The sequence below is a fragment of the Staurois parvus genome, unplaced genomic scaffold, assembly GCF_062004578.1.
Source record: "Staurois parvus isolate SC_StPar_1 unplaced genomic scaffold, SC_StPar_1.0 ptg000025l, whole genome shotgun sequence".
Lineage (NCBI taxonomy): Eukaryota > Metazoa > Chordata > Amphibia > Anura > Ranidae > Staurois > Staurois parvus.
Window position 1 is genome coordinate 30806668 of NW_028317821.1, and position 18580 is coordinate 30825247.

Below are 18580 nucleotides of genomic sequence, written 5' to 3' on the forward strand. Positions count from 1 at the left end.
TACTATATATATGACAAGCGTAGAAAGAAACTATTATAAGCTAAACTCTAGGCAGATATAAAAGACACAAATTTATGCAGCTCTGTAGTCATGAATATATCATTAAATGTATATTTTTAAATGCAGGTAGCATAAATACCTGAATTTGACCTGGAAACAGTGTCTTGCAGTTCTTGTACAGCAGGGCTGGAGCGTGACATAAAAAAGCATGTTAAAATTGTTCTGCTTCTCCTTTCACTGTCTAGTCACAGGCTGGGGTGGGTCCAAGATGGCCCAGGCTCACAGGAAGTGGGTAAACTATGTTGGCTATCAGGCTGGCAGCGGGTAATCAAAATTTACAAGTGTATAAATATATTTTTTTGTACTTCTAAATATCTTTACAAAATATTTGCCTGATCATGTGACCACTGATTCTGATCATTACTATAGACCAGGATAGGTCTCTGACAGCTTGGTCTCTGTGCTGGAAGTGCACAGTGAACACGATCTCAGCACAAAAATGTCATCTCATAACATATGTGGGTGGCAAGAAGTTAAAGATGATTGTCACTATTCTAATAACTGCACTGTCATCAAGACAAAAAGAAAGGAGAAACCTATCAGAAATACAATTGCAATTAAAACATTTTATTAGTGGGGTCGAGGAAGGTTAGAACCTTTATTAGCCTTTTATTTTAGTTTATGCCCCCATTGGATATTTCCTCTTTCCGTCATAATAATTACACTGACACCAGAACAGAAGTGAAAGCTTGCCAATGTTACGCAGGGGTGAAATATTCATTTCTGACTCTTGTTAGAAAATGACATCTGGAAAGTGATTATGAAAAGTACAAACAGTATATGTGGGCCAGTTTTTATGTGATCCATTCCAAATGTATTATGTCTGAATTTGGGATTCAAATGACTTCAAATCCTTTATGGCAGAATTTGTTTCTAAGTAAAGCTTTATGTTTATTTCTGATTCATACAGATCGAAATAAGTCTCAAGAAAAATCCTTCATTATTTGATAGAAAGAGTTCTTGGAGCTGTGAATTTCAAAAGAAAAACACTGGGGAAGTTCTTTGTAAAGGAACAGCTAACCAACAGTCCTTGGATTGCTTCTGTGTATTTTCAACTGTCAAGTCATCTGATGGAGGTATACCTTTTATTTATACTCTGATACAATGTTTTGTTAATATCTGACATATATAATATAAACGAATGTCTTAATTGTTAAAGAATACCAATAAAGAATATGTAAACCCAACATTTCATGTTCCTGATATGTGCCTGCTAAACCATGTACTTGTATGAAAAAATACTCTGTTCCCTTTGTATTGCTTCCTTTGTGTGAAATACCCGGTGTTCCCACTATCCTCTCTGCTTTTAATGCTATTGAAAACTGAGAACACTAAGCATGAGAGCACAGTGTGGTCAGTTTTCTGACTATGCTGGGAACTCAGCCTGCTCTCCTCCAATGCTGACACCCCCTCCCCGCACAGCTATTCACTGGGAAGATCTGTGTGCTGCTGTTTTTTCTCCCCCTGTCTGAGCTCCTTATGCAGCCGAGAAGAGAGGGTATATGATCAGGTATGTGTGTGTGTGTTTTTATATACCTAGGACGCAAAATAGTCTAACAACGGCCCTGCATACATAGAGGTCATCTATATCAAATTATATCATGAGATCATCTATATACCAAAATATAACATGAGATAAAAAAGAAGTCCCTGCAGTAATATTGTTGTTTGGTATAACTTAACTGCGAAAGAGGGAATGTTTACACTGATGAAATCCTGGAAATAAATGGTTTTTTTTTAATTTAAACATGTGGATATAAAAATTTGTCAATGATATTAAAATAAATTTGGAATGTGTACATATATGTCTGCATAGTTATATGAGAAATAAGCTTAACCACTTGCCCTCAAGAAGATTTCCCCCCCTTCATGACCAGGCCATTTTTTGCTGTTCGGCACTGCACTATTTCAACTGGCAATTGTGCAGTTGTTCAATGCTGTATCCAAACAAAATGTATGTCCTTTTTTCACACAAATAGAGCTTTCTTTTAGTGGTATTTGATCACCTCTGCGATTTTTTTGCTCTATAAACAAAAAAAGACCAAAGATTAAAACAAAACAAACATATTTTTCATTTTCGGTTATAAAAAATATTCAATAAACTCAAATTTACTAATACATTTAGGCCAAAATGTATTCTGCTACATGTCTTTAGTAAAAAAAATCCCAATATACATGTATATTAATTGGTTTATGTGAAAGTTATAGCGTCTACAAACTATGGTATGGATTTTAATTTACACAGCTTTTATTTTCTGACTGCCTATCACAATAAGGAAAAGGTGCTAAAATACCAGGGCAGTACAACCCCCCCCCCCCCCCAAATGACCCCTATTTGGAAAATAGACACCCGAAGGATTTTTACAGAGAGGCATGTTGAGTCCATGGAACATTTTATTTTTTGCCACAAATTTTTTGAAAATTCTCCTTTCTTTAAATGATATATTGCTCATGCATGCCATGGGTATATGTGAAATAACACCCTATTCTTCTACTTCTCCCGAGTATGGGGATACCACATGTGAGAGACTTTTTAGCAGCCTAGCTACATACAGTCCCCCTAAATCCAATGACAACTTCCAGGATTTCAAAGGGCATATTTCCTCATATCACTTCTACACTACCTATCAGAGTTTCAGAGGTCCTACAATGCCAGGATAGTGCAAACACCCCCTCCAAATGACCCCTTTTTGGAAAGTAGACACCCCAAGGAATTTGATAAGAGGCATGGTGAGTATTTTTCGGATATCATTTTTTTGTCGCATGATTTTGAAAAAAGGAAAGAAAAAATACATTTTTGTTTTCTTTCTACGTTTTCCAAAAACATGTCTACTTTCCAAAAAGGGGTCATTTGGAGGGGTTGCTTCTACTATCCTGGCATTTCAGGGCCAACATTAAAAGCGTATGCCACACAACACCCGCTCTTGAAGACCAAGCCTTTTCTTATACTTTTTGTTCACATGAAAAAACAGGGTTTTTTTGCTAGAAAATTACTATGAACACCCAAACATTATATATTATATATAAAATGGTGGTTGTTGAAAATTTTTACGTCGCACAGTATTTGTGCAGTGATTTTTCAAACGCAGATCTTTTGTAGAAAATATACTCTTTAGAATTTTAATGCACAAAATCACAACATATCGCCCAATTGTTTGATAAAATATAACAGATGATACACCGAGTAAATGGATACCAAACATGACATGCTTTAAAATTGCACATGCCTGTTCAATGGTGACAAAGTACATACATTTTTAATATCGATAGGCGACACTTTAAAAGCCTTTACAGGTCACCAATTTATATTTACACAGGAGATCTAGTGCTAGAATGACTGCCCTCCATCTGCCATTCACAGTGATACCTCACATGGTGCAATCTCTGTTGGCATACCAACACGGGACCAACACTTGCATCCGCCTTTACGCATGAGCATGGGTAGGGGGGAGGGGCAGAGGTGATTTTTTTTTTTTAACACTGTCCCTTTCTTTTTTTTTATCATCTTTATTGTTATCACAGGGTATTTAAATATCCCCTGTGATAGCAATAGGCAGTGACAGCTACTCTTTTCTGAGAAATCTGTATTCTATTAGACTCTAGATATCTCCTCTGCCCTTACATCATCTGATCTCACCAACATTGGTGTGATCAGATGTTTTCCCAAATTAAAAGTGGCGCTGTTAAAGTCTGGCTAAACGGAAATGATGAAATGCTGGTAGCTTCTGGTCTCTTAGATAATAGAGATGATTGGAGTAATTCTGGTCTCTAATCAGCTCTATCGTCAGCCAGCGGATCTGCCGAATTCCTCTGTGGGAAGGGAGAGCCCAAGAAAACTGTGGAAGGCAGCAGGAGGAGGGGGGGGGGGGTAATGTCCCTTCCCACTGCTGTAAAAATGATACAGCAGCTAATTGGCCACTAGGATTGCTTTTACATGAAAGCTAACTGCCAGCTGAAAATAACAATACCAGGATGATGCCTGTAGCTGCAGGCATCATCCCGGTATAACCACTCAAAGTCCAGCAACATACCAGTACATTGCTGGTCCATGTTGGGCATATATGTAACAGCAGAGAACATGGACATATAATGAATCAGTTCTGTATGACCGCAATTCGTTCTTTTTTGTAATGCCCATGTTGAGGGTTAGGCCCAAAAAAGTTTTAAATTCAGAAACCGTGATAGGTTCCCATGCAAATTGTCTGGCAAGAGCTGAATTTGGGTGGGCGGCAATGTATTGTTGTGCATATAAATTGCTTTGGCCCACAATCAATTGGTACAAATCTTCCATGAAAAACAGCAGAGGGGCTAAACGCTAGTGCTGGCCGCCAACAGGGCCAATCCTGCTAACACTGCGTTTTTGGGGACACTATACAAAGCAGGCAGTAGTATAGTTCTGTTCATGCTCATTATATTGATTTGTTCAAACACTATACTAGTAATGGGGGTGATAAGTGACCTATGGCTTGCTTGTGATAGTGTACTATACTAGCTGACCTTGGCTGGGAGGGGTGCTAACTGAGCCTGACTTTATCTGATGTTGCTAGTGGCAGTAATACAGTGATCATTGAAAAATTCTATATACTGACACTGTCCTAATAGCACTGGCTGGGTGCAGGGCAATCAAAGGGTTAATAGAGGTGATCAAAGGGTTAAATGTGCTAATCTAACACGTGTGTGTGTAAAATATAGTGCTTTTACTTGGTGCCATATTCCCTCTTCTCTGCCTGGTCCAATGGGGGGGGGGGGCAGCAGGGGGCGCAGGCGCGTTCACACCACAAAATAGAAAGCAACACAAGATTACATCACTTTGCCCAGAGTGACTGCTCACCCGTAAAATGCGGGTAACCGGTCGGCAAGTAGTTAAAAAAACCCTTAAAAATTTTTTTTTTAAATACTCAATATGAATTTTTTTTTTAAATACTTTTATCAGAATAGTTTAACATTGTACTACTGTGGGGGTGATCAGATATTTTTTGTATTTTTTTTTTTTTTACACTTTGCTTTGCAGGAGAAATAAAAGGTAATTTCTCCTGCAATGCAAAGCTTGCTGTCATGAACCTAATTCATTAATGAACTGTCATGAATGAGTTAGCTTTTTGACAGCTCAAGATAGTGATCTGTGATTGGCTGGAGCTGGTCACATGGTATAGGGTGCTGTGATTGGCCCCCTATATCATGTGACAGCTGTTGGCCAATCATAGCTCACTAGGAAGAGAAGCAGAGCTGTTATGAATCAGATTGATTCATAGCAGCTTTGCTAACATTGTGATCATGTGTTCGCATAGTGATCACATGATCACCGGGATCTTCAGTCCGCTGTGTCCATCGGACATAGCAGTTGCAGGTGGGGAGCGCTGCACGCCCTCTAGCCCCCCTATGTTAGTACAGCCAGAGCGATGTACCCGTACGTCGCTTTGCCTGTAGCTGCACTTGTCCACAGTACATTGCAGGCGGCCGGTAGGGAAGCAGTTAAAACAATGAAGTTCGTATAGTATATTACTGATTGAATGGTTTACAACCTCTTGACCTCCAGGGCATTTTTTGCTATTCAGCACTGTGCTACTTTAACATGCAATTACGTGGTCATGCAGCACTGTACCAAAATTAAATTTATATCATTTTTCACACAAATAGAGCTTTTTTTGGTGGTATTTAATCCACACTGGGTTTTTTATTTGTTATGATATCAACAACAAAATACTGAAAATTTAGAAAAAAAAAACAATATTTTCTATATTCTGTTATAAAACCTATCCAATAAAAAATTTAATTTCTTCATAAATATAGGCCAAAATGTATTCTGTTACGTCTTTGGTAAAAAAAATACAAATAAGTGTATATTAATTGGTTTGTGTAATAGTAAGCATCAACTATGGCCAACTATGGTATACTGTATATACTAGAACTTATGCAGCTATGATGCTATACTGGTAATGGTGGTGATCAGTGACTTATAGTGGGACTGTGAAAGTGTGACAAGCATTTTGGCGCTAACTGACACTGGCTGAAAAGCGCACTTTCTGACTAACTGACTCTGACATCAATAGAGACACTATTAGAGTGATCAGTGCTGATACTGGACAATGTCACTGTACTAATGACACTGGCTGAAAAGGGATTAATATCTAGGAGCAATCAAAGGGTTATCTGTGTGCCTAACAATGTGTAATATGAGTAATGTTTGCTGCTTTTACTAGTAGATCTGGCTGTTTTTTCTCTCTGCTTTGCAGGGAGAAGAAACAGCCAGATTGCTGCTCTGTGTAGAGAGCCTTGTGTTTGTAAACACAGGAATCTGTGCTGTGATTTGATACAGGCGATCAGTAGGTCTTAGCTATAAATCATTGGCAGGGATCTGCTGACTGGTGTCCAGCCATACACGCACCCCAGACCCAGAAGCAAGCTTTCAACGTTTATTTACGTTGCTGAGCCTGCAGCTGGAAAACAAATACTCCATGTCTGGCCTGGAGCACCACAAGAATAATACTTTTGTGGCACTGCTGTCTAATACAAATATGGGGTTATTTACTAAAGAGTACAAAATCTGGTGCAGCTCTGCATAGTATTTAATCAGCTTCTAGTTTTTATTGTCAAAGTTTAACTGAACAAGCTGAACATAGAAGCTGATTGGCTACCATGTACAGGTGCCCCAGATTCTGAGTGCATCAGTTTTAGTAAATCTACTCCATAGAATCAAGAAATCAAAGATGATCCAATATTTTTACTGTTAATCAACCAACAGCAATAAACAAACATAACATATAGCTCTGAGGCAATGGCATAACAATGGCCATAGCAGCCCATTTGGCTGCGGTAGGGCCTGGAAGTGGAAGGGGGTCCCATTAGGATTGTAAGCTTGAAAGAGCAGGGCCCTTGACCCCCTCGTGTTTTGTTTTGTTACTGTATTGTCTCATGTTCTGTCCCCCACTATAATGTACAGCGCTGGGCAAACCTTTTAGCGCTATATAAATACTGTATAATAATAATTAGGATGGCTGTCAAGGCAATTTAAATACAGAAAATCTGTATGCATGTGACTATAACACATATCCATCACTGTATTATTGTGTTACTAAACCTTGCATTCAATATGTCATATGAACATAGAAATGCAATTATTTTAGTAAATACAAACCGCTAAATACCTTTTCTCATCAGCAGTCTTATGACTTCTATCAGTGTCCAGCAGAGCACTGGTTTAGGCTTGTAGGAGGAGTTTTCCCCTGATTGTCCTACGAGACTGCACACCCTCTGACCCTCTGTCTAGACAGTGCTGATTGACTCTGTGCTGGTCACATCCATTCTCCCAAAGAAAAAAAACTCTCTAGCAATGCACACCAAACTGAGTGTGTGCAGCTTGCCCCCAAGGCTCTGTTCTATCAGTCGATGGATTGGGGTCAATAGAAGAAAGGGAGTATCAGAGAAGTCAGGATCAAACAGCCTCTTTACACAATGCAGATGATTAACCCCTTAGGTTCCCCAGTGAGTATAACAAGCATGCTTTACTGCATATACAGACTGTTTTCACTGTTGTGGGTTTAGTAACACTTTCAGAGTTAGAGAGGTTGTTATAGCCACAGATCCCCTTTGAAGGCTGTGCAGTAAGGAACATTTGTTTCGTTTTCTTAGTAGTAGCAATGTAGACTGTTTGCCCTTAGCTGGTGTTATGCTCCTGCTTTGATGCCAGTCATTAAAAAAATGACTTTTGATGGTCATTGTTGCTCACACTTTTAAGCCGCAAAGAGGACAAGAAAAAAAATGTAACAGTGGCAGTAATTAACACTGCAGAGCTGCTGTGTAAGTAACAATGATGTCTGAGAATGCACACTCTGAAAGCATTGTGATTAGTGGCATGGGCCCTGACCAACCCTTCAACATGGATGGGAGGGCATGCAGGGCTTGGTCAATGAATAGGCAGAACTGGGGGGGAGCTGCCTTAAATGCTTCAAGAGCAATGCAAAATGGCTGGATCCACAATCTGTGGATACTAACACTGATTTAAAAACAGAATACATATATCTTTGCTAATTATTTCAAGGATTTGCCATGATACACTTTAAAGAACTTGTCACAGAGAGGCAGAAAAAGTGCTTAGGAAAAAAAAAGAGAGCTTTTTTGTCAAAAAACTGCAACGTATTTAATATTGTTACTTTATTCTGCCTTTCAGATGTAATGACTGCCAAAGCAGAAAGCACAAATATAGAGATATTAGAAGATTTCCAGTTTAGAAACTGCTCTCAATATACAGAGTCCAGGTAAATATTTAATCCATGACTACGTGCTTTTCTTCAATTATAACTAAAGTTAACATTTATGTTTTTAGATAGAATGGAGATGGATTAGAACCCCTGTCATGTTTTATTGCTGTCTGTGTCCCCATTAGGGAGATTCACCTTTTCTATTTGTTCTATTTACCATTATCATCAAAAGTGAATGTAAAAGAAACCCCAAATTTTGGGTTGTTCCCAGAAAAGGAATTTCCCTTAATTTGCAGGGATTTTTTTTTACTTCCTGTTTTGGCTATGGGACAGAAAGTAAAGGTAAATCTCCCCAATGGGACACAGATGGCTAAAAAGAAATTGACAGGGGATATAACCCTCCCATACACTATGCAAAATGAAAAAAAAGCTTTGCCTATAGCTGTATTTTCACACATTGTTACTATAACACAGTGATCTCCCAACTGCGGCCCTTTGCTTCCTTGTATCCGGCCCTTGGGGCATTATTCCTCCCCACATCAGCAACAGTGAGGCATAGTTCCCGCCTCTGACACTAATAATGGGGCACTATTCCTTTCACTAAGACCAATAATGGGGCATTATTCCTCCCACTGGCACCAATGATGGGGCATTATTCCTCCCACTGATGGCAAAAATTGGACACTATTCCTCCCACTGACACCAACAATGGGAAGCTATTCCTCCGATTGATATCAGTGATGGGGCACTATATCTCTCGTTAATACCAATGATGAGGCATTGTTTACTCCCACTGATGCCAGGACATTTTATTCTCCCACTGGCCACAGTCTGACCCCCCTAAAGTCTGAAACACAGTAAACCGGCCCTCCGTTTATAAAGTTTGGAGACCCCTGCTATAACACATGCTGGGACAAACTTTATTGCTTTGTAGCTTAGTCACAATACCTTTTTCTTTTTTTATTATTATTTTTTAAATCCTTTATTATGTTGCATGCATTATTTTATACATAATATTACTTTAGTTTGCTACCTGTCATGGTTGTCATGGTAACATCTCATGATTTGCTTACTGCCAGTAACCAGGCACATAGAAGGCAAGGCATTTTGTCTTGTCCATGTGGTGGGACTGCGCTGGAATAGCCACCCAACGCAGTCCCACCGCATCTAGTGTGAATATAGCGTAAAAAATGCTCTTAACAAGCTACATCCTATTTTCAGCTCTTTAATGTAGACAGAAACTCTTGAATGTTAAAGTACATGTCAACCCTAATTGTATAACATTTAGTTTGCTAAAGCACTGTTTTGGAATACACAATTAGCATGTTTTTTTCCTTATAAAATACTGCTTTAAATTTTTTACATGCTTTGTTGCATGCACTGCCAACTTCCGGCATCCTCTCTGCAGCCACTATATGCACACACGCCAGCAACTGCTGATGTTATTTCTCAGGATGGGTTTCCTGACAACAGCAGACCATGCATGGGTTTGTAGTCTCCATTGAGAGAGTGTGTGACAGGGCAGGAGAACAGTTAGAAGACAGGGACAGAGCATTGTCACCCTATAACAGGAAGTGCCTGGACAAGTACATCCATGGCAGGATCATCGGGTACTGTTTTAATGAAAGTTATAGATTTAAAGCTGAGCTCTGGGCATACAAAAATTTAAATAAACTCTTCAATAACCATAAAAGATAAATCCACTTTGTGTACACCAAACACCTTTGCACAGCTAGTTATTACATTGTATATAGCAGTGACATCATCACTGTAGTGCACATAGGCTGTGAGAAGAGCAAAGCTGTGGGAGAGACCCAGGAGGTCCACCCGCTACAGTGCCTTGAAAAAGTATTCATACCCCTTGAAATATTCCACATTTTGTCATGTTACAACCAAAAACTTAAATGTATTTTATTGGGATTTCATGTGATAGAGCAACAGAAAGTGGCACATAATCGTGAATTGGAAGGAACATGATAAATGGTTTTCAACATTTTTTACAAATGAATCTGTGAAAAGTGTGGCGTTCATTTGTATTCAGCCCCCCTGAGTCAATACTTTGTAGAACCACCTTTCACTGCAATTACAGCTGCAAGTCTTTTTGGGGATGTCTCTACCAGCTTTGCACATCTACAGAGTGACATTTTTGCCTATTCTTTGCAAAATAGCTCAAGCTCTGTCAGATGGGATGGAGAGCATCTGAGCAGCAATTTTCAAGTCTTGCCACAGATTCTCAATTGGATTTAGGTCTGGACTTTGACTGGGCCATTCTAACACATGAATATGCTTTGATCTAAACCAGCGGTTCTCAACCTGGGGGTCGCGACCCCTTTGGGGGTCGAACGACCATTTCCCAGGGGTCGCCTAAGACCATCGGAAAACACATATTTCCGATGGTCTTAGGAACCGAGACACCGCTGCAGTCTCCGGAGATGTGTGGGCGGGATGATACGCTGCTGTCACCTGGCCACACCTCCGGGATCGCTCAGCAGCTCCGCCTCCTCGCCGCTGATTGGCCACCGGAACTGTAGCTCAGGAGAGGCACACAGGCGGCCAATCACCGGCGAGGAGGTGGAGCTTGGAGAGGAGGAGCCGAGCGGTAGCGCGCGTACATCAAAGAAGACCGAGGGAGCTGCCGGAGCGAGTGAAGAGGAGAGCGGCCAGAGAAGGAAGACAGCTGACAGGTAAGTGAGAGAACGAGCCCAGGCTGGAGCAGGGGTCAGCAAAGTAAGTATCATTGGTGTCAGTGGGAGGAATAGTGCCCCATCATTTGTGTCACTAATACCAACGATGGGGCACTATTCCTCCCCCCACTGACACCAACGATGGGGCACTATTCCTCTCCCCACTGACACCAACGATGGGGCACTATTCCTCCCCCCACTGACACCAACGATGGGGCACTATTCCTCCCCCCACTGACACCAACGATGGGGCACTATTCCTCCCCCCACTGATACCAACGATGGGGCACTATTCCTCCCCCAACTGACACCAACGATGGGGCACTATTCCTCCCCCCACTGACACCAACGATGTGGCACTATTCCTCCCCCCACTGACACCAACGATGTGGCACTATTCCTCCCCCCACTGACACCAACGATGTGGCACTATTCCTCCCCCCACTGACACCAACGATGGGGCACTATTCCTCCCCCCACTGACACCAACGATGGGGCACTATTCCTCCCCCCACTGACACCAACGATGGGGCACTATTCCTCCCCCCACTGACACCAACGATGGGGCACTATTTCCCCCCCCCTGACCCCAATGATGGGGCACTATTCTCCCTTCCACCACACTGACATCAATGATGGGGCACTATTCCTCCCACTGACACCAATGATGGGGCACTATTCCTCCCACTGACACCAATGATGGGGCACTATTCCTCCCCCCACTGACACCAACGATGGGACACTATTTCCCCCCCCCCCCTGACCCCAATGATGGGGCACTATTCTCCCCTCCACCACACTGACATCAATGATGGGGCACTATTCCTCCCACTGACACCAATGATGGGGCACTATTCCTCCCACTGACACCAATGGTGTGGCACTATTCCTCCCACTGACACCAGTGATGGGGCACTACTCCCACTGACACCAGTGATGGGGCACTACTCCCCCCACTGACACCAGTGATGGGGCACTATTCCTCCCACTGACACCAATGATGGGGCACTACTCCCCCCACTGACACCAATGATGGGGCACTACTCCCCCCACTGACACCAATGATGGGGCACTATTCCTCCCACTGACACCAATGATGTGGCACTATTCCTCCCACTGACACCAGTGATGGAGCACTACTCCTCCCACTGACACCAGTGATGGGGCACTACTCCCCCCACTGACACCAGTGATGGAGCACAACTCCCCCCACTGACACCAATGATGGGGCACTACTCCCCCCACTGACACCAATGATGGGGCACTACTCCCCCCACTGACACCAATGATGGGGCACTACTCCTCCCACTGACACCAATGATGGGGCACTACTCCTCCCACTGACACCAATGATGGGGCACTACTCCTCCCACTGACACCAATGATGGGGCACTATTCCTCCCACTGACACCAATGATGTGGCACTATTCCTCCCACTGACACCAGTGATGGAGCACTACTCCTCCCACTGACACCAGTGATGGGGCACTACTCCCCCCACTGACACCAGTGATGGGGCACTACTCCCCCCACTGACACCAATGATGGGGCACTACTCCTCCCACTGACACCAATGATGGGGCACTATTCCTCCCACTGACACCAACGATGGGGCACTATTCCTCCCACTGACACCAACGATGGGGCACTATTCCTCCCACTGACTCCAACGATGGGGCACTATTCCTCCCACTGACACCAACGATGGGGCACTATTCCTCCCACTGATACCAACGATGGGGCACTATTCCTCCCACTGACACCAACGATGGGGCACTATTCCTCCCACTGACACCAACGATGGGGCACTATTCCTCCCACTGACACCAACGATGGGGCACTATTCCTCCCACTGACACCAACGATGGGGCACTATTCCTCCCACTGACACCAACGATGGGGCACTATTCCTCCCACTGACACCAACGATGGGGCACTATTCCTCCCACTGACACCAACGATGGGGCACTATTCCTCCCACTGACACCAACGATGGGGCACTATTCCTCCCACTGACACCAACGATGGGGCACTATTCCTCCCACTGACACCAACGATGGGGCACTATTCCTCCCACTGACACCAACGATGGGGCACTATTCCTCCCACTGACACCAACGATGGGGCACTATTCCTCCCACTGACACCAACGATGGGGCACTATTCCTCCCACTGACACCAACGATGGGGCACTATTCCTCCCACTGACACCAACGATGGGGCACTATTCCTCCCACTGACACCAACGATGGGGCACTATTCCTCCCACTGACACCAACGATGGGGCACTATTCCTCCCACTGACACCAACGATGGGGCACTATTCATCCCACTGACATCAGTGATGGGGCACTATTCCTCCCACTGACACCAGTGATGGGGCACTATTCATCCCACTGATACCAACGATGGGGCACTATTCCTCCCACTGATACCAATGATGGGGCACTATTCATCCCACTGACATCAGTGATGGGGCACTATTCCTCCCACTGATACCAACGGTGGGGCACTATTCCTCCCACTGATACCAACAATGGGGCACTATTCATCCCACTGACATCAGTGATGGGGCACTACTCCTTCCACTGACACCAATGACATGGCACTACTCCTCCCACTGCAAAATTACAGTTATGAAGTAGCAATGAAAATAATTTTATGGTTGGGGGTCACCACAACATGAGGAACTGTATTAAGGGGTCGCGGAATTAGAAAGGTTGAGAACCACTGATCTAAACCATTCCATTGTAGCTCTGGCTGTATGTTTAGGGTCGTTGTCCTGCTGGAAGGTGAATCTCTGCCCCAGTCTCAAGTCTTTTGCAGACTCGAACAGGTTTTCTTCTAAGATTGCCCTGTATTTGGCTCTATCCATCTTCCCATCAACTCTGACCAGCTTCCCTGTCCCTGCTGAAGAAAAGCATCCCATCAACATGATGCTGCCACCACCATGTTTCACGGTGGGGATGGTGTGTTCAGGGTGATGTGCAGTGTTAGTTTTCTGCCACACATAGCGTTTTGCTTTTTGACAAAAAGTTACATTTTGGTCTCATCTGACCAGAGCACCTTCTTCCACATGTTTCCTGTGTCCCCCACATGGCTTCTCACAAAGTACAAACAGGACTTATGGCTTTTTTTCAATAATGGCTTTCTTCTTGCCAATCTTCCATAAAGGCCAGATTTGTGGAGTGCACGACTAATAGTTACCATGGGCCTCTTGGCTGCTTCTCTGATTAATGCTCTCCTTGCCTGGCCTGTCAGTTTAAGTGGATGGCCATGTCTTGGTAGGTTTGCAGTTGTGCCATACTCTTTCCATTTTCAGATGATGGATTGAACAGTACTCTGCGAGATGTTCAAAGGTTAGGATATTTTTTTATAACCTAACCCTGCTATAAAGCCTGCACAGCTTTATCCCTGACCTGTCTGTTGTGTTCCTTGGCCTTCATGATTGTTCACTAATGTTCTCTAACAAACCTCTGAGGGCTTCACAGAACAGCTGTATTTATGCTGAGTTTAAATTACACACAGGTGTCACAAAAGGCCTTTGGTGGGTGAGTGTTAGTCTTCCTTTGGTAATGCTTCATGTGATGCTGAGCCTTCATGATTGAATTGAATACATGAAAGAAAAGGGTGGACCAGTGACAGGCTAGGGAGGAAAGAGCTAGATGGTGCTTGATGTCCTCCGGCCAGGAAATGAGGCATGCTCTGATGAATGCACATCGTGGGAAGTCCACAGTGTGCAGTGAAATCAGAGTATGCAATTTTGGTACAGGAAAGATGTTTGTACATCTGAGCAAGACTTGAATGTGTGAAATTTGTACGCTGTTTGCATATTTCCTCCATCTTAGTATTTATAAATAGTCTTTAAGGTACTAGAACAATAATGAAATATTTTTCTATTACAGTTGCTTGGAGTGTATATCAAATGGATGCCTATTTTGTACTAGGGAATCTGAATGTAGGTCTCCACTGACTCCCTGTGCTGATACAGCAGATGAGGTAAATATAATGACTGTTATGTACATGTCTCATGTATATCATTGTAAAAGAGGTGCCCTCCAGAAGATTTACCCCCCTTCCTGGCCAGGCCATTTTTTGCATTACGGCGCTGCGTTACTTTAACTGACAATTGCGCAGTCATGCAACGCTGCACCCAAATTAAATGTAAGTGCTTTTTCCCCACAAATAGAGCTTTCTTTCGGTGGTATTTGATCGCCTGTGTGTTTTTTTTATTTTTTGCGCTATAAAAAAAGGCCGACAATTTTGAGAAAAAAACACAATATTTTTGACTTTTTGTTATTAAACATGTCCAGTAAAAAAAATTAAAAAATCAACTTTTGGCATAAATGTATGCCAAAATGTATTCTGCTACATGTCTTTCCTAAAACAAAATCCTAATACATGTAAATTAATTGGTTTATGTGAAAGTTATAGTGTTTACAAATGGTGGTATATATACTGGGATTTTTTATTTTTTATTTTTACTAGTAATGGTGCCGATCAGTGACTTACAGTGGGACTGTGAGACTGCGGCAGGCATCATGACACTGGAGGGAACTGACTTGGTGTCACTGACATCCCCAATGACACCAATACAGTGATCAGTGCTAATTAAAAGAACTGACATTGTACTAATGGCACTGGGCAGGAAGGGATTAGCATGTGGGGCGATCAAAGGGTTAACTGTGTGCTGTTTTATTGTGTGCTGTGTGCTGTTTTATTGTGTGCTGTGTGTGTGCTTCACTGTAAGCACACTGTGCCGGAGCTGATAGGGGAGAGAACTGTTTTGTTTACTAACAGTTCCCTCCTCCCATCGGAGATGCTCGGCAATCACTGGGCGCTGGCGAGTAATAACCTGTGATTGACAGCCGCGGCCGCAAATGGCGGCATTGGGTAGGGCACGCACCCACCCTCCTACCCGGAGATGAGAAATCACGTGTGTGTGTATATATATATATATATATATATATATATATATATATGTGTGTGTGTGATTTTACACACCCGCACCGCCCTGTAGCAGTACTTCTGTTAACCCTTCCAGCTTGTAAACAAACCTCCGGCTACTATAGCAGTTTGTTTACATGTTTTCTCTCTGTTTTCTATAGTTGACAACCTATTTGACTGATATGCCAGCCATGGCCACTGGATTGGTGCTGGGAGGGAGATTGAGGGGATTTGTGCTAGAAGGGGCAATTGGAGGGGAATTTGTGCAAGGTGAGGAGATTGGGGGGATTTGTGTTAGGAGAGTGGATGGGGGGATTTGTGTTAGGAGAGTGGATGGGTGGATTTCTGTTGGGGGGGGAATTGTGTTAAGAGAGGGGATTGGGAGGGTTTGTGCTAGGAGGAGAGATTTGTTGTCTCTGGTTGCCCTAGTCACTATGACAAGCCTCCTGCCAGGGGATTGGCCAAGGTCCCTCAAACATGCAGATCTGGGCCTTCTCCCCTCCTTCACCCCTGTTCCAGAAAGTTCTTACGTTTCTGTAAAGGTGGGAGGGCTCCAGAAGCCCTGACCTGTAGAACCTCCCAGCCTGTTCTGAGGTGAACTCACTGCCTCACTCCCTGTTTTGGCACTTATTCCCTTGGTTCTGTCTAAGATTATAAATGTAACTAGAAAAGCTACAATTTCTGGGGAAATTGTGTGAAGTGTTCTTGCCTCCACCAGTAGTCTAGGGCTTGAAAATGAGGGAGTGGTGGCAGTTTAGAAATCATGTCCTGATTTTTCAGCTCACACTCTAGCTTTTGTCACTCTGCTGCCTGCTCACACACCTGGGTTCCTATGGCAACTCACTCTACAGCAAGGGCAGAGAAGAGCGGTTAAAAACAAACTGCTCCAACTTTCTCACTTCACTGGCGTATTCAAATGGTTGTAGCTTAAAAATTATACATCATACACTGAAGAGCTTTATATTGTGAGAATCATAAGACCCAGACCTACATTTTGATGCATAGTATGTCTCTGAAATATTAAAAATGAAGGCACAGTCGCAGTTTCGAAATTGCCCTTCAAATTTGAGGTGGCTAGAGTGGAGTTTCAATGAATGTCAATGGGCGGCATGAGTTGCAAACAAATGGTCATATTGTGAAAACTATCAGGACTATGGCTTAGCTGTCATTTTTAGTGGCAGCAGGGATAGCTGAACGTTTTGATATAAGATTTGTGTAGGTGGGCTTGAAAATGAGGGAGTGATGGCAGTTTAGAAATCATGTCCTGATTTTTCAGCTCACATCATGAACATCATCGCACCAAACGTATACTAAGTATTAAGAACGTTGTGATTACACTAGTTACTACTAATATAGGACCATGACTGTCAGTCCCCACTCTGTGCTGTGCCCCTCCAGCACTCACTGGAATGCCCAGATTGGGAGATGGTAGGAGCAGCTGCCTCTCAAAATTGCGCTGAGAAGCTGAGCCAGCGCCAATCAGGCATATGGGTGGATCCCAACATTATTGTCAGTATGGTTCCAGAGTCTGGACCGGTTGGTGACGTCAATCAAGATCAGGCTTTAGCCCACTGTCTGCTAATTCTGGGGCACATGAGAGTAAATGCACTCATGTAGCACACAAGAAAACTAATGTAAAAAAAACGTTTCTTGACACGTTTCACCACTCCTGGCTTGCTCACAAGAGTAGAGTGCAGCTAATTTTTTTCCCAAGTTTTTCTTTGGCCATACTTGTGCATCACATGAGTGCATTTACTTGTCTTGAGCTGTAGATTTGGGTATGTTTTTGTCAAGAAAAGCTTTGGCCATACTTCTTTTTTAACCCCTTCACACTGGAGCCTCTCGACCCTTTAAGAGTTTCAAAAGCCGGGACGGACGGGGCGGGGTTTAGAGATCATGTGACAGCCATGACGCATCATCACGGTGGTCACTTGATCAGGAAAGGTCCCGATCGAAAGAGGAGACCGGGACCTTTCCGTGAGTATCAGCACATGTTTTTTTTTTAATTGACCGCAAATGTGTAGCCGCTTGGCGTCTAGGCCCAGACACCGAGAGGATGCACATTTGTGTGCAGCTGGCGTGAAGAGGTTAAGGTAGTATTAAATCCTTAGTGTTTTTAGTGTAAAACAGTTGTCTCCCAACTGCGGCCTGGGGGCCAGATATGGCCCTATGCTTGCTTTTATATGGTCCTTGTGGCACAATTTCATCAACTGATACCAACAATGGGGCATAGTTCCCCCCCACAGACACCAATGAAGTGGCACAATTCCTCCCAATGACACCCATGATGGAGCACAATTCCTCCCAGTGACACCAACAATTGCTCCCAATGACACCAATGATGGGGAACAATCCCTTCCATTGACACCAACAATTGGGCTGAATGACACCAATGCTGGGGCATATGCCCCCTCCCCATGACACCAATGATTGGGCACAATTTCGCCCTCTCACACCAATAATGGGGCTCTTCCTCCCACTGCCAAGAAGGATGGGGCATTATTTTTTCCCACTGACGTTGGGACCTTTACTACTCCCAATGGCCACAGTCTGGCCCCCCCATAAAGTCTGAAGTTGTAAAACACTGAACACAATAATTCTTAACTAGGCACTTTCAGTTTACCACTTTCATTGCTGCTGACTTATGCTGTCGGGCTGCTTTCCTGAACTGCTGGTCCTCACAGGAAAGAG

At 43.3% G+C, this 18580-nt stretch overlaps 1 protein-coding gene across 1 annotated transcript in view; it reads left to right on the forward strand.

Annotated features, from left to right (window-relative positions):
* PLXNC1 (plexin C1) overlaps positions 1-18580 on the forward strand; it is a 159777-nt gene that overhangs the window by 22549 nt on the left and 118648 nt on the right. The window contains exons 6-8 of the mRNA XM_089652672.1: positions 971-1136; positions 8228-8315; positions 14848-14941. Coding sequence (XP_089508798.1) covers positions 971-1136; positions 8228-8315; positions 14848-14941 — 348 coding nt within the window. The remainder of the gene's footprint in view (positions 1-970; positions 1137-8227; positions 8316-14847; positions 14942-18580) is intronic.